We start from the raw sequence: 26,057 nt of genomic DNA, 5'->3' as shown, positions 1-26,057 counted from the left end.
TCCCCCATAGATAATTCTTATAGCCATTAAGCTGTCCCTGTATCTTCTCCCTTCACTCTGCCCCTGGAAACCACTAGTCTGCTTTCCATATTTGTGGATTTCCTATTCTGGATATCTCTGACAAACTGAATTGTGTAACTTCAATTCACATGAATTGAAATTTCATGTGAAACTTCTTCCTATTAGCATAGTGTTTTCAAAGCTCATTGACATTGGCCATGTATCCATACTTTATTTCCTTCTTTATGAGGAGGCGAGGTGCTGGGGAATGAACCTTAGCTTCAACCATGCTGGGCAAGGCTCTACCACTGAGCTATATTCTAAGCCCCTGGTTTATTCTCATTTTACTTTGAGGAAAGGTTTCACTAAGTTGCTCATGCTGGCCTCAAACTCGTGATTCTCTTACCTCAAACTCTCAGACAAATGCTATCATGCCTAGCAATACTAGATTCTTTCTAATTCTGATTAGAATTCCATTGTGTATTATACCATACTTACTTATCCTTTCACGAGTGGAAGTTGAGTGGCTTCCAGTATTGGGCTATCACAAATAATGTTGCTTTGAATTTTCATGTTCGAGTTTTAATATTAATGCCTATTGTTTTCAGTAATCTTTTGTATGTACCTAGGAGTGAAATTTCTGAGTTATTAAGGTAATTCTATATATAACTTATTCATTAACTGTCAATATTTTATAGTGTATATGCCATTTTACATTCTGCAAAACAATGTATGAAGATTTCAATCCCTCCACCTCTTTGCCTGAATTTGTAATTTTCCTTTACTCATTTTGTACTACAACCACCCTAGTGGGTGTAAATCGTATCCCATTTGCATTTTCCTCATGAAGAATGACACTGAACATATTTTCATGAACCTTTTGGTCTTTTGTAAGTCTTTGGTGAGAAATAGCTGTTCAAGTTCCTTGCCCATTTTAATAAATGTATTTTATTATAAATTAACAAATTAAAACTATGTCTGTTTGTGGGGTAGGGTATAGAATGATGTTATATAGAAACATAATTAAATCAAGCTAATTAACATAATTTCACCACAAATACTTTTTTTGGTGTTACTAGAATTTGAGCTCAGAGCTTTGCACCTGGTAGAACTCTTGTTCTACCAGCCAAGCCACACCTTAATCCCTTTTACTTATTTTTATAATGAGAACATTTGAAATTTACTCTCAGCAATTTCAAAAATATATAATGCAAAAATATACTTCAAAAATATGTAATAATTAGTTTCATTGTTATTATTATTATTATTGGAAATATGTCAGCTTTTCACACTTCAGTGTGATGTTTTCTACAGGCTTTACATAAATGCCTTAGTGAAGAAGTTCATTGTATTCCTATTTCTTATGTGCTTTTTAAATCAGCAAATGGTGCTATCTTGCCAAAGATGTCATCAATCAATCACGTTGTTCATTTTTTTATTAATGTGCTCCAAGTTCAATTACGTTCACTGTTAAATTTCCCTTTCATTCTTGCTATAAATCTCACTTGGTAACAAAGTATACTATTTTAAATAAATGGCTGGGCTTGATTTTCTCATATTTCATTGCTATTTTTACTTATGCTAATAAAAATTTTTTCTGGCATTCTTGTCTCATGATAAATGTATTTGTGGACGTCTGATGTCAGGGTGATACAGGCCTGATAAAATGAATTAGGAGGTATTGCATCCTTTTAGTTTTTCAAATTTTGTGGAAGTTTTAGGACTGGTTTTATTTCTGTTTTAAATATTTAGTAGGATTTACCCCATTAATATCAATCATTCTATTCCATTAGCATTCCTTTATCACTCGTGTTGTCCATAAAATGGAAGTAATATCTAAAATATTGATTATATTCATTAAAGAAACCTTTAGTAAGACTATTTCATTAGGTTCTATGTAACTCATACTTTGTGTTATCTGGTTGACGTATATTAGCTATTCTGTATTAATCACCAGATGAATATGCTAGGGGAATGAGTCAAAGGAAAGCTGCATGTTCTATAATCAGCAAATAGTATATGGGATGCACTTTTTTATTATTATTCATTTATTCACATGTGCATACATTGTTTGGGTCATTTCTCCCCCCTGCCCCCCTCGCTTACACTCTCTCCTCTCCCCCTCTCACTTCCAGGCAGACCCTGTTCTGCCCTTATCTCTAATTTTGTTAAAGAGCATAATAAGGAAGGCAAAGTATTTTTGCTAGTTGAGTTAAGGGTAGCTATGCAGAGAGATTCCTGGCATTGCTTCCATGTACAAATGTGTTACATCGCAAGTTGATTCATCTCTAATTGAGCTTTACACTGGTTCCTGATCCACCTCTGAACAGCAAGAATATCATGCTCTGAGAAACTTTTCCCCTACTGACAGCAAAATTACCTGGTGAATTTTATGCTATTTTTTTTCAGTTACATTTTGGGCTTAGCTTGTATCCCGCTAGCAATGTATAGCATTCAGATGTTTTCTGCAGAGAGTTCACAATTGATATCAGTGTAGTGAGGTTATCGCTTTACAAAATGAGTGTCTCATTTCCTTAACCTTCAAAATGTACGTCAAAAATCCATGAAGACATGGAATGTTCTTGTGGGTAAACACACACGCACACACACACATACATATACGTATATAATGATTTATATATGTATGTGTAATGTATATGCATGTTTACATAAAATAGCTATTACATACGCACAAATATACATATATTATTTATTCTGTATCTTACAAAATTAATGACCATTCTTATATTCATTCCCAGTATAGGTTTTATGAGTGGCCTTGAGGGACAAACACAACCTAACAATGCTGAATGAATTCATTCTAATGGGAATCACAGACCTCCCTCAGCTGCAAGTTCCATTATTTAGGCTCTTCCTAACTGTATACATGGTTTCAGTGATGGGTAACTTGGGCTCGATCATCCTCACACTACTGAGGGGATTATTATTCTCAGCTAAGAGAACAATTAATGCAACAATTCTAAATAACAAATTGATCATTGTGTTTGGGATGGAGGTGAAAGTGTTTGGAGTACAAAATGAGATTAAGAAATAGGTGTGGTGATGCAGATAAGTAATGCAGAACTGACCCAGTAAGACTATGTAAGTCATTGTAGGACTGGGGGGAATAGCTCAGTCTACAGTACTTGTATAGCATGCACAAAGCCATGAGTTTGATCCCCTGCACCATAAGAAAACAAAAATAATTAGATTACAATTACATAGGTCACTTTAACACTTGACTTTTGTCTGGAGTGTGGCTCAAGCAATAGAGTGCCTGCTTTTCAAGCTCAAACCCCTGCGTTCAAACCCTGGTACCACAAAAAACCCTTCACTTTTACTCTGATTGATAGAGGAATCATTGTAGAATATTAAACTGAAGAGTGGTGAAATTATCTTTATTAAAGGATAGTTATGAATTCTATGCAGGGAAATATCCTGTGAAGATTTAACTGGGGTACATTCAGAAGAGTTCATAGGCTTAGGCCAAGGTGGGAAAAGTCAGGAGATGAGAAGTGGCCACAATCTTGACATTGTTTTTAGTGTCATTATCATAGATTTATATCGATGGCAGTGTAAGAGACTCAGTGAAGAAGAGTATTTTTTTTTTAAAAATGAATGGAAATCTTATCTTAATATACGCTGAATATTAACTTCTGCAACCAACAAATATGAAGTGGTGGAGACCATAATTATCCTTCCATTAAAACAAGTAGAAGGAAATAAACCCAAAAGATAAGACATATGAAACAATGATTTTCCAAAACACTTCTGACATCATGCAACAAACTATAGTTTCTCTGAGAAATGTAAGGTAAATGAAGATAATTCTGTGATATCCCTTCCTTCCTGTATCAGTAATGAACAGATTATATTGCACACAGGAAAAGAAAAATCTAAGTGAAATATAGAAGCATCCTTAGGTGAAGATACAGAATTGAGGGTCTGATTAAAACAGGTAGTTAGAGTGTGCAAAACAGGGTGTCATAAGTAAGAGACCTGTACAAAGTACACCAGATATCTGCCAAGAATTAACCCAGTTATTCAACAAATGACTGAGCCATTCTCAAAAACAGAATCCACACAAGACTAAACAAAAAATCATCTCTATGATCCAGAAAAGGAGCTCTCACCAGTCCACAATAAAAGGATAAGACATAAAATAGAAAAAGTAGAATAGCAATGAAAAATTAACAGGACAAATAGCCAATATTCTTGTGATTAATTTATGTAGTGATATAGGCAATAATATTTGAACTTTCTGTTGTTGTTGGCTCTGGTGTTTGAACTCAGGACTCCCCACTTATAAAGCAAGCATTCTACTGCTTGAGCAAAATCTCCAGTCCATTTTATTCCGATTATTTTGGAGATGTGGTCTCATGAACTATTTGCCAGTTCTGGCCTCAAACTCTAATTCTCCCAATCTCAGCTTCCCAGGCATTGGAACGCAGACACTGGTTCCCCACTATCAGCAGCAATATTTAAAAGCAGAGATTGTCAAATTGGATAAAAAAAGGAATACAGTATTAACCTAATTAATAAATATAAGTCATATATGATTATGAAGTCATAAATACTGTTTTGTTTTACAACACAGGGTCTCAAAATATGGTTCAGACTGCTCAGGAACTCTCTATATAGCCCAGGAGGGCCTTGAGCTTGAGATGCTCTTGCTTTTACCTCCCTAGTGTGGGACTAAAGGTGTGAACCGCCATGCCCTGCTACAAATTAACATTTTTAAAATAGAAAATTGACAATATGTTAATACTAGTCAAAAGAAAGCTCTGAGCAGCTCTATTAATAGTAAATACTCTTTAAATAAGGCATTCAATAATAATAAAATAATAGATTAATCAAAAAATATAATAACAAATATTTTGCTCCACTTATGGAATTTCAAACTACATGAAGTAGATTGTATGAACAAATACGCAAAGCCACAATAATAGTAAGTACTTCATTCTGTCAAAAATGAACAGAAAAATATTAGGCTAAACTCTTGGAAGAACTTTTTCAGTAAAATACCTCAGCACTATTGAGCACCATGGCATAATTTGCCTTTCTAAAATGCACTCTTCAAATACAACACAATGCAAATTCTATTCAAGATCACATAGAACATTTACCATGATATACCACATTTGGGGATATATAATAAATTCAAAGTTTTGTTAATGTAATTCATTTTACCACACCAATGTTTTTCTATGACTATTGAAATCACATGACAACTTAATTGCTAAAAAACTTTCAGAAAATTTCCAAATACTTGGAAACTAAACATAAAAATTCTACTAATTCACTTGTCAAAAATGAAATCAATGGTGATATGAGAAAGATTTTGGCACGAATTCATGATTACAAAAATATTGTATCAGTTTGGGTGATAAAAGTTTAGATGAGGGAAATTTGAGGTGGAAAAACCATATCCTAGGCAACAACGATTGTTTCAAGTAACACATGTGCTTCTAAGTTGGAAACCTAGAAAAAACAGAGTAAAATTGGAAAGAATAGAAGGAAATGAAATATAATTGTCTGATGCCATATAAGAAAACAAAAAAAGGCAAAAAACTTAGAAAGATGTTTAAAATGTAGAATGAAGAGAGGAACAGGAGTAAATAATTTCTGCCCCTGAGAAAAAAAGAAAAAAGAAAAGACAAAAAAAAGCATCTAGCATATATGTGGAATCTAAAAGTAAATGTCCTACAGAGTATACAGCTTCTGACCAGAACTTGGCAGCAGAATCTGGGAGGGAGAAATGGGACATGTTGGCTACAGGATACAAAGTTTGACTTTGATTAGAGCAGTAAGTTTCAGTGATGTACTGTCTTGAATGGGGAACACAGTTCATAGTATAATTTTGTATTTTTGAAATTACTAAAAGAAGAGATTTTAACATTCTCACCACAAATATAAAATCATAACTTGTTAAGATGATGGATATGTAAAAAATCTTGATTAATTTTTTCTGTATGTGTGCATAGGTTAAAATACACTGTACCCCACAGATATACACATTTATTATATTTCAAAGAAAATAAATTTAAGAAAAATTAAAATATTAACTTGATTAACATACAACAATACAATTCACATCACAATAAAATATGTATAATAAAGTACATGTAAACAATATTACTTTTTTTGGATACATTAATACCACCCAGTTTATACCAAGTACAGAGAAATGTGTGTCAAGATGGCTAGAAAAATGAAAGTGAGCATTAGACATTATGGAAAAATAAGAAATAGTAAAATGTCAGGAAGCCTCATGTTACAAAGAGAAGTCCTAAAGACACAGATAATTACAACTCAACATGAAACATGAAGTAGAACTGTGAGTAACTAATTTCTCTCCCTGTGCGTGTGTGTATACATATCTGTGTATGTATGTGTGTGTGTATAAGTATGTTTGACTTTAATGGTTTGATTCATGCTCTTGTGGGAGTGTAGTAAGGTAAACATCCACAGAGCAGCTGACAAATTAACAATTCAGGCAAGAATTGATGCAAGATTTGATTGAAAAGGCGAGAAACGGATAACATTCCTTCTTTTTGAAGTGCCTCACTCTTTGCTCTTAAACCCTTAACCAACTTGTATGAAACACTTCCACATTCTGGGCTTTACTCAGTCTGCTAATTTAAACATTAATCACATCTAAAATGTATCTTCACAGAAACAATTGGACTATTGTTTTTGACCAAACAACTGAGCATAATGGCCTAGACAAGTGGACACATAAAATTAAAGATCATAGTAGGAAAAAAAAAATCAAACATGAGCAAAAGGTAGAAATGCAAATAAACCTAAGAAAGTCTCATTTGTGTGCTGATGATCTTAAGCTTCCAAATACTTCAGGGAAAACCAACAAATTGCTAGTCAACTCCTCAGGGAGAGTCCCAAAGGGCAAAAAAATGCATAAATTGTTCTCCCTATGCCATTTTAAGAATCCTGCCTGGGGTAATCAAGACAGAGGCTTCTCTACATGTAAAAAGACATTCCTATTTCACGTAGTGGTATTGATGGCAATACCCAAATATCTAAAGTTTTAGTGGCATGTGCAAGATAATATTTTTATTTCATCACAAAGCCATAAGAAAATATCACAATTTTACTTTCATTTCTGGACGAATTCCAATACTTGATAAAACCTAAAAAAAAAAAATAGAACTGCTCTCTTTTATTTTCAGACTGATTTTTCAAGTACAAAATATATGTCAAGTGCTTCAATCAAGAGATTTCTCATGGAAAAAAATCAAGTACTTTTTCAAATATGAATAAACATGTCAAATGTCATTGCCATAGGCCTTAAATAGTCTTTATATTTTCTACATATTTAATCAATAATATATAATTAAATTAATAATTTTATTTAAATTAATACTATTTAATGAATAATAAATAATTATAGTAAATAATAGAGGTCAAAAGTGAAAATAAATAAAGCCTAAGGAGTTAACATTAAAAATATACAATGGCAAAATTGTGAAGTTGTAGGTTTTCAGTTTTTAATTTGAAGTACTTCCAAATCCTTAGTCATTTAGTGAATCTAAGTGAGGCAGGCTAGGATAGTCTGGGATTGGACCCTTCTTGGATCCTCCCCTTGGCCCAGAGGTAAGAGGAACCAGGCAATCTGCCCACCTCCAAGTGGAATAAAAACAACACACCGAGAGACTCCAGCACAGTGCAAAGAATAATTATGCAGCAAACGTTCAAAAGTTTACTAATAATCTATGAAGGGAATTTATTATAAAATGGATGCTGACTGCCATGTACAAGAAAAATGTCACCTATATTACAACTCAAACTAATGTTGTCTCTCTCAGTGTCTGAGGTAAACAAGTGGATGATTAAGAATATATTTGTCTCTCATCTTAAATAAAGTTAGCCAGACTTAGAAAGCCAAAAATCACATGTTCTTCTTCATATGCAGATTATAGACCCAAAACAAATGCAGTAGTATAATTGGACAGGGGTCACACACTAAGGAGAGAACACACATGAGAGGAATAGGGAAAGGGATGGAAACCTAAAACTTTAATGTGGTTGATGTGCTCACTGTAGAGAACTGAATATAGTAACCTTTAAACTGACAGGGGCCAGTATGGGAAGGGGACCAGGAAGTAGTGAAGAGGTCTGGCAGAGATGAACCAATGTGGGTTGCAATTCACATGTACATGGAAGCAATGCTAGGAATCTCTCTGTATAGCTTTCTTTATCTCAAACTAGCAAAAATGGTATGTCTTTCTTATTATCTCCTATGTCTTCTCTTCAAGAAAATTGGAGAACAAGAAGGCCCAGAAAGGGTGGAGGGAAGAGCGAGGAGGTGGTCCAAACAATATATATACATGTAAATGTAAAAAAGACAAAATAAAAGAAAGGGGAAAAAATAAATAAATAAAATGGAATTATTTGACATAATCACTGTAATTCACTCCAGGGACACAAAGATAGTTTAACATATGCAAATTAAGGATCACCATAACCCTCATCAGCAGAATGAATGACAAAGAAGTCATGGCCATCTCAGTATATGCAGAAAAGACATTTGATAACATTAAACATTCTTTCATGATGAAAACACTTAATAAGTTAAGAATAGATAACATAATAAAAGTCATATATAATAAGCAAACAATTTACTGATTGGGGAGAAGTTAAAGCTTATTTTTTTAAGATCTGTAACAGGACAAGAGTCACCACTTTTTTTCAACATAGTACTAGAAGTCCTGGCACAGTAATCAGAGAAGAACAAAGGGGCATCCCAACTGGAAAAGACAATATCAAATTGTCACTCTTTGCGTATTATATAATCTTATATATAGGAACATCTTAAAGATTATACAAAAAGCTTACTAGAATTGATTTACAAATGTATCAAAGTTGCAGGCCACAAAGCAAAAACACAAGAAGTGCTATTGAGCCTATAGTGAATCATATGAAATAGAAATCAAGAAAGCAATCCCATTTATCTTAGTTACCAAAAAAATAAAATGACTAGAAATACATTGAAGCAATGAGGTAAAAGAATTCTGTAATGAAAACTATCAAACATTGATTTAAAAAATTAAAATATACACACTCCAAAAATAGAAATACATCCTTTGTTTATGGATTAGAAAAAATCAATAAAGTAAAATGTCTATACGTTTCCAAGCAATCTACAGATTCAACACAATCACTATCAAAATACCAATGCCATTCCTCACAACACTGGAAGAAATATCTTAAAGTTTGCATGAAACTATGAAATTTCTGAGTTGCCAAAGAAATCACAAAGCTCTACTAATCAAAACAGCATGTCATTGGCACAAAAAGAGACACATGACAGTTATAGAGAGGAGCAGTGTACTTTTCTACAGTATTTCCTCTTACCTCATCAAGAATATGTCTGTGTATATGTACACATTGTAGGCCCATACCTTTGTCGTCATTTCTTACTCGAGTATCAGTCAACACAGGGTACATCGACTTCTTATCAGTATCGTTAATTTTATATCATCATATCTTATGCATTGAGATCAGTGGAAAGCTGTTTAGCTTTAGGGTTTTACCTCTTATGAGAAAAGAATTAGTATGTGTGGATTTAAGCAGGATAGTTATGTTATGTTAGGCATAACTGTGACCTTACTGTTGTCATTACTTAGAGTAACATATGGTTTAACAAAATGCATATGGGTACCAAGTTGATAAAGGGTGGATTTGTTATAAGTAATTTTATTTGAGGCCCCAAGAGTTGATAACCATTATCTCTGGGTGTAACTATGAGAGTGTTTCTAGAAGAGATTAGCTTTTGAGTCAGTAGACTGATAAAGAACGTAACATTTCCTCCATGGAGTGGACATCAATTCAACCAGCAAGGCCCTGACTAGAACAGCAAAGCAGGGGAAGGGAGAATTTGCTCTCGGTTTGAACTTGAACAACCATCCTTTCCTGCTGTTAGACATTAGCCTCCAAGGTTCTCAGGCAGTTAGTTTCAGCATGGAACCTCCAACATTGATTCCCCTGGTTCTCAATACTTAGTCTTGGAACTGTGTATAGTTTTCCTGAGCTTCTAGTTTGTACACAACCACTTATATGATTTTTCAGCCTCTGTAATTGGATGAGCCATTCTCTTTATTTGATAAGTATTTCCTTCATTTGATAAATATACAGATGAACATACACTTACATATATATGTGTATGTATAGCAAATGAAGCATAGTTGAAAAGGCATGTGTCTTTTATATTTAATATTTTTAGAATATATATTCAATATGGAATATAAGGAATATATTTGTGTAATACATTATATAATATATTATATATTACATTTATAATTATATCTCATAAATATATATGATATAAATATATATAAATCTGATATTTATATCATATAAATCACATATAAATATATGATATTTATATATCATATAAATATATCATGATATATTTATAATTATGGATATAATTTATATATAATGAATATATATAATTAATTATATCATATACTTAGATATAATTAGATATCTAATATATGGAATAATATTTTATGAAATATCTGTAATATGGAATACATATTCTAAAGAGAATATGGGTTCTGTTCCTTATTGTTTCATCTGTGAATAAAAGTGTCCCTGACAATTAGTGAACAACCACCAGGCATTCTATTTAGCTCTCAAATACTTTAGGAATAATTAACCAATTGCTTGTCATTTCCTCAAGGATTCTTAAGTCTCAAAAGGGAATAAAAAAAAATTATGAATTTTTTTTCTGAGTACATCATGTAAGGACTATATGCCAGAGTCAAGATAGAGACTTCATTACAGGTAATAAGCAGGATGCTTCATGCTTTGGTATATGAGAGCTATCCAAAATTTCCAGTGATATTTGCACTGCTTTCTGTCACTTAATGATGCGTGCACAAAAATAGATTGTCTCCTTTTGTCTTGTATTAATATTTTAATGTTTTCATATGGGTTTGCATGATAGATGCTCATAGGCATCATTGAAAAGTCACGGTATTATCTAAAAATTATTATGTTTTATATACATAATTTTATCTCTAACAGGCCAAAATTGAAGATAAATGAAACATAGCTAAAAAGACATGTTTTGGTTTGTTTTGTTCTTAGCAGCAGAATTATAAAACTGCAGGGATTCAATCTTTCATTTGTTACTCTATTTAGGATTTCGATTTCTTTGTGACCCTCTTAAACTACTTTTAACATTTAGTGATTATTTTAAAAATGTATAGATCTAACCCTTTTTTCACATACTTACTAGTTAAAAAGGAGTTTCTTTCTCACATTCGTGAAAAGGCATTATTTGGAAAAGAGAAGATTTTCAAGTACCCAGCTTTGTGTTAATGTTACAGTATCCAAAATGTTCTTCAATTTTCAGTGGAAAATGACAAAAAAGGCCATATAATTTTAGCGTATAACTTTTATAGCAATAAAAATCAGTAATAGAAAGGATAGTAATGTGTAAAAGCAATTTTTTTCTTTTCATAGACTGCAATAATCTTTCATTATTTTACAGAAAAATGTGATACTTACCAAGAACAACTTGGTTTTTTAACATTTAATGATTGAAAAAGAAAATAAAAGAGTAAAACAAAATTAGGATTTGTATTGTCTTATTCTATTTATTGCATATATTGCTATGATAATGTAATCTGATATGCTTCCTATATTTCTAATACAGGGGTATGTGTGTGTATTGAGGTCAAGGAGGATATAAGAAGGTATAAATTTTTATATATCTGAGCACTTTATAAGAATTATAACACTAGTTTTACCAATTTACCTGTAAATTAAAAGTAATGAGCTCTATTTTATGTAATAAAATGGAATGTTTTTATTTTGCTTACAGCTAACTCAGACAGTTATCACTATAATTTTCATATAACCATTATCAATTTTCTTTCTTTTTTTCTATTAAGGAAGCATAAGTTCTCATAAACTTTTATGAAAATTACTTCTAGGTTCATATGTACATTGAATCATTTAATGCTAATTCTTCTCTCTCAGAAAATTTGCAAGGATGTGTTGTTTATATATGACAATAATGAGTTTTCGATAACTCACATTACTTGCCCAAATAACCCTTTTTATATACTCTAAATTAAGATATAATATTGATTATATCTACATATACATAATTTTAGTATGTCTCGCCATTTAAAGATAAGCAATCCCAATTATGTTCTGTTTCCTTATTAGTCACCCATCCAATATCTATCAAGTGTAATCAAATTGAAAGACTTGCAAACAGAAAGGTTTTTGTAGAACGCTGTTTTGCATGAGGGATTCTATGTATTTTTAAATTTGAAGTCTGCAAATTTTTGCCATCAAATTAAGTATTATGCAATTCTATTATTAGTAATATATAAATGCTACTATGAGACTTTTATTATAGGATCGACAAACAGAAAACTCCAAAGAACTGTCTAGTAATAATTATGAAAGCCTCAAAATTTTGACATCATTTCAAGCTTAAATTTGTTTTACGTACTTATCTATCATCTATCTCTGTATCTATCCATCAATCTATCTTTATGTGTATCTGTCTTATCAAAGTTTCTAATCTGATACACAGGTTAACACTACTGATATTTTGGGCTGGATATTGGACACAATAAGATGATTACCAGTTTAACTGGTCTCTAACCTTTAGGTGCTGATAGCAGTCCTCCTCTACTTATGACAAAGAATATATTCCTAGCCATTGGGATTGATCTTTGGTGAGAAAAATTAAATCCAACTGAGAAATGTTAATCTATCTCTATCTCCAATTCTAGTTACATGTATTTTATTTATAAAGATGGGGATTTATTTTCAAATACAAATTGGAAATTTGGGGTTTATCTTACTTACATTTGCTTTGCATCCTAAATAAAATATTCCAGATGATAATACAATAAACTATTGAGTATGATGATGTCTTTATTCAGAACAGATTTTCTAATAAACCTGGATGGAGAAACACAATCTCTCAGTGGTGAGAGAATTCATTCTGGTGGGCATCACAGATCATCCTGAGTTGCAGGCTCCATTATTTGCACTGTTCCTCATCATCTGTGTGATCTCAGTGATGGGCAACTTGGGCTTGATCATCCTCACCAACCTGGACTCCAGGCTACAAACAACACCCATGTACTTTTTTCTCAGACACCTGGCTATTACAGATCTTGGTTATTCTACAGCAGTGGGACCCAAAATGTTAGTAAATTTTGTTGTGGATCAAAATACAATCTCATATTATTGTTGTGCTTCACAGCTAGCCTTCTATCTTATGTTTATCATTTGTGAACTTTTTTTTCTGTCTGCAATGTCCTATGACCGCTATGTGGCCATCTGTAACCCTCTCCTCTATACTACCATCATATCACAAAAAGTATGCCAAGGCATATCTACAGTATATTTGTTTCTCTTCTAATCACCATAAAGATTTTTAATTTACCCTTCTGTGGCTACAAAGTCATTAGTCATTTCTGTGACAGTCTCCCTTTGTTATCTTTGCTGTGCTCAAATACACATGAAATTGAATTTATAATTTTGATTTCAGCAGGGTTTAATTTGGTTTCATCTCTTGTAGTGGTCCTTTTTAGTTACCTACTCATCCTTATTGCCATCTTCAGGATGAACTCTGTGGAAGACAGGCACAAAGCTTTATCCACTTGTGGATCCCATCTGACAGTGGTCATAGTCTTCTATGGGATTTTGATATTTATGTATGTGCAGCCCAAGTCCAGTCACTCCTTTGACACAGATAAAGTGGCTTCCATCTTTTACACCCTGATTATCCCCGTGTTGAATCCCTTGAGGAATAAAGATGTAAAATATGCCCTAGAAAGAATATGGAAAGTCTTATGTAATATTTTTCCCTGAAGTTTACATGCAATATTATTCTTATAAATTATAAATTATAGATATCAAACTCTGTTGTGTACACTTCCAGTATAAGTAGAAAGCACAAATCCATTCAACATTCCAAATCCTAGCCAGAACAATTTGATCTTGCAGCTTTGTGCCTTTAGCTATTCTATGTGCTACACTGAAGCAAAAACATGTAACATGGCTGGACAGTGTTTTCCCAGACCAGCAGAATTCCTGATAAGTACAAGGACACAGTACACAAAAACATACTACTTTCTCAGAGGTTTTGTTTTTGTTGTTTGAAACTGTAGCAACCTTAGTGTTGACACCAGAAGTGGTGATCTATGACTAGGTTTCTTCCCAGACTTAGAGACACATAAAAAAGTTTGATCAGGTAGTGGTGACTTTGGTGACTTGGGAAATTCAAGTGAATGCAGCCTGCCATAGTCTTCCACTGCTTTATGAGAAACTTTTATTAAATTTATTTACTTATGGAGCTGGGTTTTTATGAGTCATATTTGGTGCTGTCAGTACCCTCCCAGCATGAATGCACCTAATTCTTTTATGGTTCCCTAGGGAAATTACTCAAAAAACAAACATGTATTCAATCCCATTCTGTCCTCATCAATACCATTATTTACCTATGTAAGTCTCTTAACTAAACACAATTTGTCCTTAAAGTTCATTGGTTGACATAGGTGGATATATCAACTAATAAAATCTTTTTGTAGCCATTCATAGAAACCCTTAGGTTTGTACTTTTCTCAGTGGTGGTTCCTATTTAATCACTGGCTGTTTGGTTTCTTGGATTGTTATATTTCCTTATTTCTCTGAATCAAAAGTAATTATATTTTTTAATTGTAATGCACCAGTTGTTTTGTACTTTGGGGCAAGGAGATGATAATTTGATATAATAAATTTATTGTTTGTCTTTCATTGGGTCAATGTTTCTCAATTTCAATGAGCATTTATTACACACTATATATTCATTTACTTTCATTGTTTGACTTAATCAATTGAGCATTATACTTGTTAGAAGCTCAAGGAAGTAATCCCACACATGGCATTATATTTCCCATGCAAGTGAGGTATGACACCCAGGAAAGGAAACAGTTATCTTGCCTGCTGGACATAATTGCTCCATGCCACACCCCACATTTTCCCAAGTACTTTCCCTATTTTTATTTCATTCAATAGTTGTAGGACTTTTACTTAGTTTTGGATCAATAAGTATAATATTTATATATTAGTTCACTATAATGAAATAAAATTCTCTGTGTGGCTAGTAAAAGAACTCATTGGAGTAAAAAGAAGTACATAGTGCATTTTCATGTAAGTATATTGGCATATTGTTAAGGCACTTAAAGTGAAGTTTTAAGGTAGGCATCAGTACTAGCATGTAATAATAATTTCTCCTACTTAATAAATATTATATGATAGACATTCTTCTTATCTTATTTAGTCATCATAACTGCTTTTGTGGCATTTTATACTAAAAATTGCACTTTCTGATAATGAAACAAAGACCTGAAGGTGAATAAATTTTTAGAGTCCACCAAGGTTTCAGATTTTAGAACTAGTTTTCAAAGCCACATGACCCATCTCCAGCTTGCATGTCCCTAACAACTGCTCTGTGTTGTTTCTTAAGGTCTTTTTCCTGCCTCACTGGTGTAACCCAGTGACATCAGGTGCTTTGACAGCTGCCAAATCAGAAGAGCTGAAAAGGCAGAAGATAAGATGATTAAGTTCTGGGGAGTCTGTGATATAGCACGGTGACTACAGCCCATAATAGAGCAAACCTAGCATTTCCAAGTGCTCCATGCCCCAAATATGTGGAGGAAATGAATAAAAAATATTCAGGAAAAGAGATAAAATAACAATTAGCAATAAAATAATGCAATTCAAAAGAATAAAGTACATTGTCTATAATTATTATTTTCACAACACTTACATTTAGGTACTACAAGCAATGTAGTAATGATTTAAAATATACAAGAGGATATTCATAAGTTATAATCACACATAATAAAGGGAATATAAATTATAGGATGATGATTATAGGTGACATTAATGTGTTGATTATTTGAAATATAAGAGAGCAGAGTTTAAGTGTCCTCACAGTATAAACACCCATTCAAAGAGGTAACCATTTGTGGTGAGGCACATGTTAATTAATTTTTCTGTGTTAATTTGTACACAATAAAAATTGCACCAAATCATCATGTTGAACACCTTGCTTGATGTGTACAATTTTTATTTACTAATAAATAAATATAGATAAAATATATAGAGTAGTGAATACCTAGAACCTTGTCAAATATAGAAAATAAGTTCAAGAAGGACAAAATTAAGTAATAAATAAGTCAGCTCACAAAGAAGGAAAAATCAGTATATTTTGGATGTGTACTTCACTTAAATTGAAATTCATCACAAGGATGCAAGTCTAGTTTGAGAAGATTACTAGTAAATTATGGTGTGCATGGAAGGAAGAATTAGTGTTAAGTAATAAGAACATGCTTTAAAAGAAAAACAAGTATGTTTTCATTTTAATCAATGATCACTGTCCTGAGAAGTTTACTTCCTTTGAAAAAAGAAAATTGGTAAGAAGTATAATTAAATTAAAAAACAAATATAAAACTTAAATGATATATCTTTAGCACCTTCTAGGGATAATATTAAAGCTAAGTGTTCCTTCTCATCATTTATTCTCCATCAAATTCTCCTTAGACTTGAATCATTTACAACTTCATCAACCGGGGACATTAATTCAAAAAAGACAATGGCAGATGTACTGATTCTGATATTGTTGAGCTACTCAACAACAGACCACAACAGCTCAGTCACCAGTTTTTGGTGAACAACATACTATGTGCATGATGAAAAAATTGTAAATGATTACATGAGAAAAGGAGGAAACAGCACATGTAATTGGAACATGTGGGCATCATGTTATTCTAGGGTGTGCCATTTATATCACCCACACTGAGAAAAACATTTCCCTCATAGATGTAGAGCAATTTGGGTGTTGCTGTGATTAAGGAAATAAAATTTATCCATCATGTGACTAAAAAGGTCAAAAATAACAATATTCAAATCAGAGATGTTTATCAACATTAATAAAATAAACTTTATTGATTGATCTAAAGTAGTTTATTATTGAAAGAATTCTGGAAATAAGAGAAGATAAATATTTATTAAGGAGTTTGGGTTTGAAAGCTAAATACTATTACTATTACTATTAGAATAATAAATATCTATGATCCATTAAAATATTTAATGGTTTATAGCAATCTCTACATTCATAAGTGTCAAATTGTTTCTATAGGTAATCTCTAATTTGGAGAAAGGTATTACCTTGGCAGGGGAAGGTGAGTTAAATGACATATAAGCATATCCCTGGATTCTTTGGGCAAAGAGGAAATCACTACAGTACCAGGAGTTAAAAAGATTTCCACAGTCAAAAATGGGGAAGGGGGACAATAGAGGACTAAATTCTAACTTCCAGTACATGTGAGTGGCACACCATGGAATGACAAGAGCAAACTCTTCACAAGAATGGTGTTTCTTCTATTTTCCACATTGTCATACATGAGCAGAAATTTGCATTACATTTATAACTAGCCTTACCTTCATAAACTCCTTGAGTATAAGAAATGAAACATTTTGCATCAAATTCTTGAAATGTTAACAAGCATAACATAAATTTGTGAAATAATAATAAAACAGATCTACTCCTTTACTTATATAACTCCTAATACAAAATATTGGTTTTCCTATTAAGCAATAGAAATCAGTCAACTCTTGAGTAGAGAAAATAAAACTTCAGTTTTTCTTGTGATATAGAAAATTTTGGCATTTTAAAAGGCCCTCTACTGATAGAATTATTCTGTAGTTATCACAGGGCATTTAAGAACTTAATTTCAAAATAATTAACATAAGTATTATTAATAAAAGATTTTTATCAGTTTTATTAGTCATTAGAATTTCATGTTTTTTAGGTATAAAGCGATGTAATACCTACTAAACATATTTTCTGCCTTTTGATGAGTGAATTATACATCAATATTTTGATTTCAGATCAAATAATAATGAAATAAATTGATGTTTTTACTCCAAATGATTTTGTTTTTGTAGGGATTATTGAGATTTAATTCATATGGCATTCAATTAGAAATGTTTTATAATTGAGTAATAATCACATAATTTCATTGCTCTATGAAGCCACCTGATGCTAATTTTGCAATTATTTCTCTATATTGCCACCTGATGCTAATTTAGCAATTATTTCTCACTTCCCTTTAACAATTTCAGCTTTAGTCTAATGTGACCGATGATCTGTTTTCACTATTTACAGATTTGTTCATCTTGAACATTTCAAATAAGTGTAATAATAAAATATATGGGCTTATTTCTAGTCTTTTGCTTAGGAGAAATCTAGCCATTTATATGTTATTTTATGGGACAGTAGATCTTGTTTATTGCTTTTTTTATTGTTGTGTTTGGTAGGGGTACATTGTGGTATTTACAAAGGTTCTTACAATATATCCAATATATCATATTTCAGATCTTGTTTAAATTTTGTTTTAACTTTCTCTGCCCATGCTCTGAGAAGGAATGGACTCAATTGACTCATTACACCAGGTAGAAGATCAGATTCTCCACCTGGTCTTCATGGATACTGTGTTTGCCCTCACACAGCCTGACTTCTATGAGAGTTCCAGCACCCCTCTCCAATACTGCACTAGAGATGACATCATTATCACTGGGAAATATGCTCTGACACTACTGCAGTAGACAAGGTGCCCCATGCTGCCTGTAGATGGACTTCCATATCTGCTCTCTTTTGAACACCATGTGGTTAGTGGCCAGGGATCAACTATTTATTGAACTCTTTGCTACACATTAAGCTAAACCAATATAAAATATTCCAAGTCAAATCTGCCATCTCCATTTATTATTTATTTATTTATAGGTAGCAGCACTAGGTTTCATTTTTCCACTACATTAGAATATTTTAATTTTTTTAAATGTAAGAAAACTCAGACAAATTTCAGAAAATACACCTATTGGTTGTGTTCTGCCATATTTCTCTGTGATTCATTTCTTACACTGTTATCCACCTTAGGGTAATTGAATTGTTAGTACTTCCTACGAAGTATTCTTTACTTGGTTAAGTAGACATTTAGTTGCCATGATTTCCAAAGGTACATTTCTTCCAGAATATGCTTAATGACTTGTGAAAAGTAAAATATATGCTGAGATCTAATTATAAATACACATTCTTAAAAACTTGAGTGAATTTTTCAGATCTTCAAGAATAGACACTTGGAAAGCAATAATTAATGTCTGTATAGATACTGAATCATTATGATCATGAAATCAATAGACCTATGTAAGGAGCCTGGCATAGGTCTTTAATAAAACTTGTCCTACATCCAAATCCAAATCAATGAATACCCAATTAACTCAACAATAACCAGAATGACTGATAATTTATTGTTTTATTTTATGTTGCTTGCATCTATACCATTTCATTTTAATTTCTAGTGAATACCTTTTTGGTGTATAGAACAGAATAAAGATTTTTAATCATTTTGATTAATATGTAGTCTTAAGACCTGGAATGTTTTTTATAAATTTTATCTTTTTGTCTGAATCCAATTTATTTTATTTATTCATTTACTTACTTACTTACTTACTTACTTAGATGGCACTGGGGTTTGAATTCAAGGCCTCATGCTTGCTAAGCAGATGTTCTACTACTTGAGCCACTCTGTCATCCTACCTGCATCCAATTTGTATGATGAATGACTTCTAGAAAATCTCATACGTTTTTCTTGCTACTGTAATATTATCTGATGACTCATTCTTTTAAAAATTGCATTTTAATTCAGTAAGTTTCAGAGTATTGAAGCACTTTTTCAATTACCCTATCTACTAAATCTAAAGACAAGTTACCTTAATATATTAAGATTTCTGCCTAATTCAAAGAAGAAAGAAGCCAACAAGAACTTCAAAATCACAATGAGGCACTTTTACCTATTATCAGTTATCACATTGTCTACCGTTTCTAAAGTTAGTTTTTCCTTTGAATTAAAAACCTCAGTATGATTTATAAAATGATTTAAAATGTTAGAAAGTGAAATCCCTAGTATTTCATCTCCTAGAATTTGAAATAGAGATCAGACTTTGGTAGCATTCTATATTTTTCTTGGTTTTTACATATTATACATAAATGTTGATTTATCTTCTCTCCATTATAGAAAACAAAACTTATGTGTCTTCCTGTTTCTAATGTCAGTATCTCTACAGAGTTAAAATATTTACTTTGAACAATAAAATAATACATAATTAAAACTCTCAAAAGAAAATTAATATTAAATTTTGTAGTCAGAACAAAGTTAGAAAATGAAAGAAAAAGAATAGCATTTACAAGGTATTAGGTAAATAGAGTTTAAGACCTAGTCATATTAATCCCAATATGTAGACATGTAAATATTTATATGATTTGGACCCCAATGAGCATCATGAAGGAAAACACTCAGTGGAATCACTCAGATATGAGATTCAGAACATAACCATCTATATCTTGTCAGAACAGAGATGTTAAAAAATCTCTGTTATTTGAAGCTTTGTATAAATAATTTCTACATTTATTCTTCCCAGTCTGCTCACTGTTCTCTATATATTCCAAAAATAATGTACATATTCAGTTTAACATGCTGAATGCATTTGGAGGAATCCTTTTAGAAATCTGGTTTAGATGCAAAGTTTATATTCATCAGACTGATATTTGCCAATGGATAATATACTCTAGATAACATGTGTCACACTAAAGATAAAGGGACAATCAGAAATGAACATTCATTTGAGAAATACTGGAGAATTAATGTACTTACACATCTAAACATCTATTCTGAACATAAGAAATGTGTTTTAAAATTGATAGTGTGAATCAGGGGAGAAAATGGATTATCACCATGGAAAAAATTAAAAGAATGCTAAAATTTTACTGATAAGTTGAAATTGGGGTTATACATTTCCTAGGGAGTTTCTAAATATCCTTAATGAAATTTTCAATTGTATCAACTATTATGAAAATCAGATATGTAAAATACATTTTGACAACAGATGCCATATGGTTATGATCTGTGATGAAAGAATAATTTTACTTTTCTCTGACATGGGTTGGTAGTAAGGCACAAAGAGGAGTCAATATTCATGTTTAGATGAGGACACAAATATGAACGAGCAGGGCTATGTTTCCTGGAGTATTTAGACTTGAGTACTGGAATAAAGGCAGAGAGCAACTAAGAAATCAGCATGGAGTCTGAGACTTTGGATAATCTCAAAACTTCATGCATTGTAGTGAAATTCAATAAGTCAATGACTACCAAGGAAAATGATGTTTCCAGGAATCTGTGTGATGAAGTTATCACTTCAAACAAGGTTGAAATATGATCATAATCTGACACTTTCTACTGGCGAAACTTAACACAATCCTAGCGAATTCTCGAGAGAAAGTAGAAGAAAGATGAACTCACCAAAGAAGAAAGAATTAACTAATTTCTACTCTCATTTAGCTCAACACTAACCCACAAAAGATAGAAGCTACTAGCTAAATAAATACATAAATATAATACAATACATACACTGCCTGCCAAAACAAAAGTGTGCAATATTTAGAGTAAGATATTACATTAAAGGAATAGGTGACTTTCCTAATTTAACAAACTTTTGTTTTGAGGCAATATTCCAATCAAAACATTCAGATGGAAATCTCATATAAAGCCCCCTTTCTGACATACAGAATAGGAAGACAGAATTTGTGCAATGACAGCCACAGGAAAATTAAGAATGTACCCAAAAGATATGGCCAGGGAAGGAAAAATGCATTTTTTAATATACAAGTCAATGACCGTGAGTCCTCCAGCATATCCAAGGCAGATTCTAACAGTTTGGAAAAGGCTAAATACATCAAGTGGTATGTTTCAGCATCTAAGAAAAAGTGTTTTCAATATGAGCAAAATTATGTTAATTTCCTCCTAAAATAAAATTTTAAGAGACTACTATAATCAACATTATTAAGAGAAAGGTAAGAATGTCCATGACAGAATTCAAAATTTCTTATTACACAAATTATATAGGAAAAGTAGAGCTTAGCTCAAAGTAGGACAGAGGCCTGTGTTTAGTCCTCTTAAGGTCTTCTCTGTCTTAGGAAACTTTTGTGATCCTGAAAACTTGGTTTAAGCTTTAATAGTAGCATACTTGGCTCTTCAAACTGCTCCATTCCTGTATTAAAATATGTTTTTGCATGTGTGAATGTCTTGGGTGGAGAGTTACTTTGACCCCTGGCAGTAACAAATTTCCTGTTTGTATCAGAGCAGGATCTTGTGTCAAAGACAGAAACATCAAAGTCAAAATAAAGCACAACAATAAAACAAAAAAAAAAACAAAAAGATGAAATAATAAAGCTTCTAGAAGAAAATCTGAAAAGTTTTATTTATAACACATGTAAAAGTTTAAAATTCAAATAAAAAGGAAATTCCTCTTTAAAATGCGCATTTAGAAATTTTATAACAACAATGAATGTTCAAATATATGGAAAGTTATTATTATCACTAGTTATCAAATAAATAAAAACTAAAATCACACTGAGATAGCATCTTGTATCACCTTCCATTTCTAATTTAAAAACTTAAAAAAAAAATCCCTTCCTCTATCAAATAACTAAAAGAATGTCCAGAATTACATTGGTAATATACAATGGAAGTTATAAGTCTGGAAAGCTAATGGCTTCTTCTAAAATTGAATTTCATAAAAAATAAGATTCAGTAATTCTTCTCTTAGATGTATAACCAAGAAAAACAAATGCATATATCAATAAATATGTTTGTACAGGAGTTTTATACTAGACTTCATGTTAACTCAAAGCTCAAATACTATCAATATAAAATGATTAGATAATTGTGTTATATCCATGCAATAGAATATCATGAATCAAAGTATATATAACATGAATGAATTAAAAAAATAATATCCTGATTGGAAGATACCAAGTAAATAACTCTAAAATCAAAGTCTAGGGATAGGATTGGTGGCCTGACTATGGAAATTATTGTTTGGGGGATTAATGTGGGAGGAAAATTTCTTTAGGATGGATGTGGCATAGCGTGTGGAGATATAAAGCCTTGGGAAACTTTTCTTGCTGTTGAAAAAGTTCTATGTCTTGATTTAGTTGTTAGGCAATAGACACAAATGAAATTGTATTTGAGCTTGGGGTGTTCTGAATATAGGAATAGCAATATCTAACTCCCAAGTATGGATTAAAGGATCAGCCTAGTTCCTGCCACATAATTTATCTGAATGATAATCTTTTTAAAAAGTCCTATGCAATTTTAATAACAACAATGTTACCTATAATTCTATCAAGACTGTAGTTGTTTCATTGGGATAAAGTTCCAGTTTTTATTGGGATTGTTTCCCAGTTTTGCTGGGATAAATCAGATATCAAAATATTTACTTTGTCACTTTAATCGTTGGTGCTTTGTAACTGAATGAATGAATATCTTTAAATAGTTTAGGTCTCCATGGGTTAAACAGATCATTTATGTTGTTTTCTCCTTTCCTTGAGTTGTCTCTTTATTTCTCACTGGGGAATATGCAGGTTGTCTTAGACAATTAGCAACAAAGTCAAGGCAATTTTTAACTCTCTCACTTGATTTTGGTGTAATAATCTGAATGAATTACAATTTACTTTCTCAGGGAACATCCCATTGAGGGAGGAAAATCATAAATACTTCTTACCTAAAGAAAAAGTGAGAGGAATTTGAAAACTTCATTCTCTCCTAAAAGAAAGTGGATAATAATTGTCCTTGATTTTGATAACCACCTGAGTGTAAGTAATTTCACATGATCCCTGGCTTCCAAGTGCAGAAACTTCTCTTAAGTTAACTGAGAGCTGACACCCACAAATACATTAGGAAATTCATTGTGCTAACTGGGGTTTACTGGAGTTGGGCAGTGTTTTTATGATGATTCGGCTAAAACTTCACTATCCTCAGTCAAAGCAGTTCCACTTTGTTTTTCTGATTTCCCATGTAAATTTATTAAATGAAGCTGAAGTTCTTGTTACTGAAATATTGAAATCACAGTTTAGTCTATAAACGCTCCATTTCATAATTATAGAAACAAATTCACAGCAAACTATAACCTCCAAAATTCTCAGACTGTTTCCTTATAGATCATATCAGCTCTAGCATATCAGAGGGAAATATATAAAATAGGATAATAAAAATCTCTGAGCATTGATGTTGTCATTGGAATGAAACCGGGTCTTGGCATCTAGAAACTATTCGTAAAGAGAGGCTCTGTTAAAAAATGAGACAAGGAAAATTATACATTTAAATTGAGACATAAATGTGACTTCTTATACAATTTAGAAAATAATGCTAAAGTCCCAGCTGATTATAAACGTCATCAAATTTATGAGCATAATATTGTATTCATAAAATTCCAAACACAATTCATTACACATTTCTACACCAGAAAAGATATCATTGGTCAATGATAAATGTCCATGATGCAATCCACTGTTAGTTTGACCCCATTAATCATGTAGATGTACCAATGTTTATTTGAAGTTCAATGGAATGGATATGGTATAGAATGACAAAATGGGCATAGTTTACTACAATTCAAATATGTTACATGTACAATATTTGCAAAGATATACTATTTTTTAGTGCATTTTAAGGCCTGACCCAGGACTTGGAAAAAGACTCAGAAACTTAAACTTTGCCAGCTTCATGTAATCTCTTTCTCTGTCTCTAAGACTATCAAAATTTCTCAAGAACTACCAGACAAAAAATGTAAGTGCCCTAATGAAAACACTCATGTCTTATGTAGACAAAATGCATTCTAACACTTTATTAATATCATATGGTTTTGTTATGAATGGATATACTCCAACTATTGCTGATACTATGTAGAATTTAATCTATGGTATATAGATATATGCCTTTCATAAGAATTGCTATTATTCAAAGTAGAATAATATATCCATTATTTTAGTTTCAAAATTAGACATGGGAATTATTTTCCAATAAAATATTACAAAGAAAAATAACCATTCAGTCTACAAACATTGTAATTTTTTAGATGACTTGAAAGCTTCAAACAATACCTCCATTTCTTCACAGAAAATATAACTGGATGAAATGAGCCAACAGAACTTAACAATGCTGCCTGAATTCATTCTGGTAGGAGTCACAAGGGTGCCTGAGCTGCAGCTTCCACTTTTTGGGGTTTTCCTAATTATCTACACAATCACAGTGCTGGGCAACCTGGGCTTGATCATTTTGACCAAACTGGACTCCCACCTATACATACCTATGTATTTCTTTTTCAGACATCTGGCTTTCATTGATCTTGGCAATTCCACTGTCATTTGTCCTAAGATGTTAGTAAATTTCATTGTTGATCAAAATACCATTTCTTATTATGCTTGTGCTACACAGTTAGCTTTCTTCCTTATGTTTATTATCAGTGAATTTTTCATTTTATCTTCCATGGCTTATGACCGTTATGTGGCCATCTGTAACCCTCTGCTCTACAATGTTATCATGTCTCAGAGACTTTGTCATGTGCTGGTGGGCATTCCATACCTCTACAGTGCCTTTCAGGCTCTGATGTTCACTATTAAGATTTTTACATTGACCTTCTGTGGTTTTAATGTCATCAGCCATTTCTACTGTGATGATGTTCCTTTGTTACCTATGCTGTGCTCAAATGCTCAGGAAATAGGATTATTGATTATATTATTTTCAGGATTTAATTTGATCTCATCCCTTCTGGTAGTGCTCATATCTTATGTTCTGATTCTGTTAGCAATATGTCGAATGCATTCTGCAGAAGGTAGGAAAAAAGCTTTCTCCACGTGCGGTTCCCATCTGACAGTGGTGGTGGTGTTCTATGGGTCTCTATTCTTCATGTACTTGCAGCCCAAATCTACTCACTCCTTTGAGACTGATAAAATAGCATCTGTGTTTCACACTTTAGTGATTCCCATGCTTAACCCATTGATCTATAGTTTAAGGAACAAAGAGGTAAAAAATGCCTTCCACAGGGTCTTTAAGAATCAATGCAAATTTTGCATTTAGTGCTCAGTGTGGACTCTTGTTAAAATAAACTATAAT

The 26,057-nt window shown here is 32.2% G+C and overlaps 1 protein-coding gene, 1 long non-coding RNA gene and 1 pseudogene across 3 annotated transcripts in view; 2 read left to right on the top strand and 1 right to left on the bottom strand.

The window, feature by feature from the left end:
* The window catches only part of LOC141425727 (uncharacterized), a 457,749-nt gene that overhangs the window by 128,916 nt on the left and 302,776 nt on the right, over positions 1 to 26,057 (bottom strand). The window contains exon 1 of one of the 2 annotated variants that reach the window (XR_012450806.1): positions 499 to 970. The exons of the other annotated variant lie outside the window; for it this stretch is intronic. This is a non-coding gene — a long non-coding RNA (uncharacterized lncRNA). Of the gene's footprint in view, positions 1 to 498; positions 971 to 26,057 lie in introns of those variants that run through there. 2 annotated transcript variants of the gene reach the window in all.
* Positions 12,959 to 13,872, top strand: LOC109677128 (olfactory receptor 8K3-like; annotated as a pseudogene).
* On the top strand, positions 25,056 to 26,021 carry LOC109677126 (olfactory receptor 8K5). The gene has a single exon (XM_020153267.2). It carries the CDS (start codon positions 25,080 to 25,082, stop codon positions 26,019 to 26,021), a length of 942 nt encoding a protein of 313 aa, XP_020008856.2. The 5' UTR covers positions 25,056 to 25,079.

Source organism: Castor canadensis, chromosome 1 (assembly GCF_047511655.1).
Source record: "Castor canadensis chromosome 1, mCasCan1.hap1v2, whole genome shotgun sequence".
In the NCBI taxonomy this organism is placed as follows: Eukaryota; Metazoa; Chordata; class Mammalia; order Rodentia; family Castoridae; genus Castor; species Castor canadensis.
This window is presented reverse-complemented; position numbering and strand designations above follow the sequence as displayed.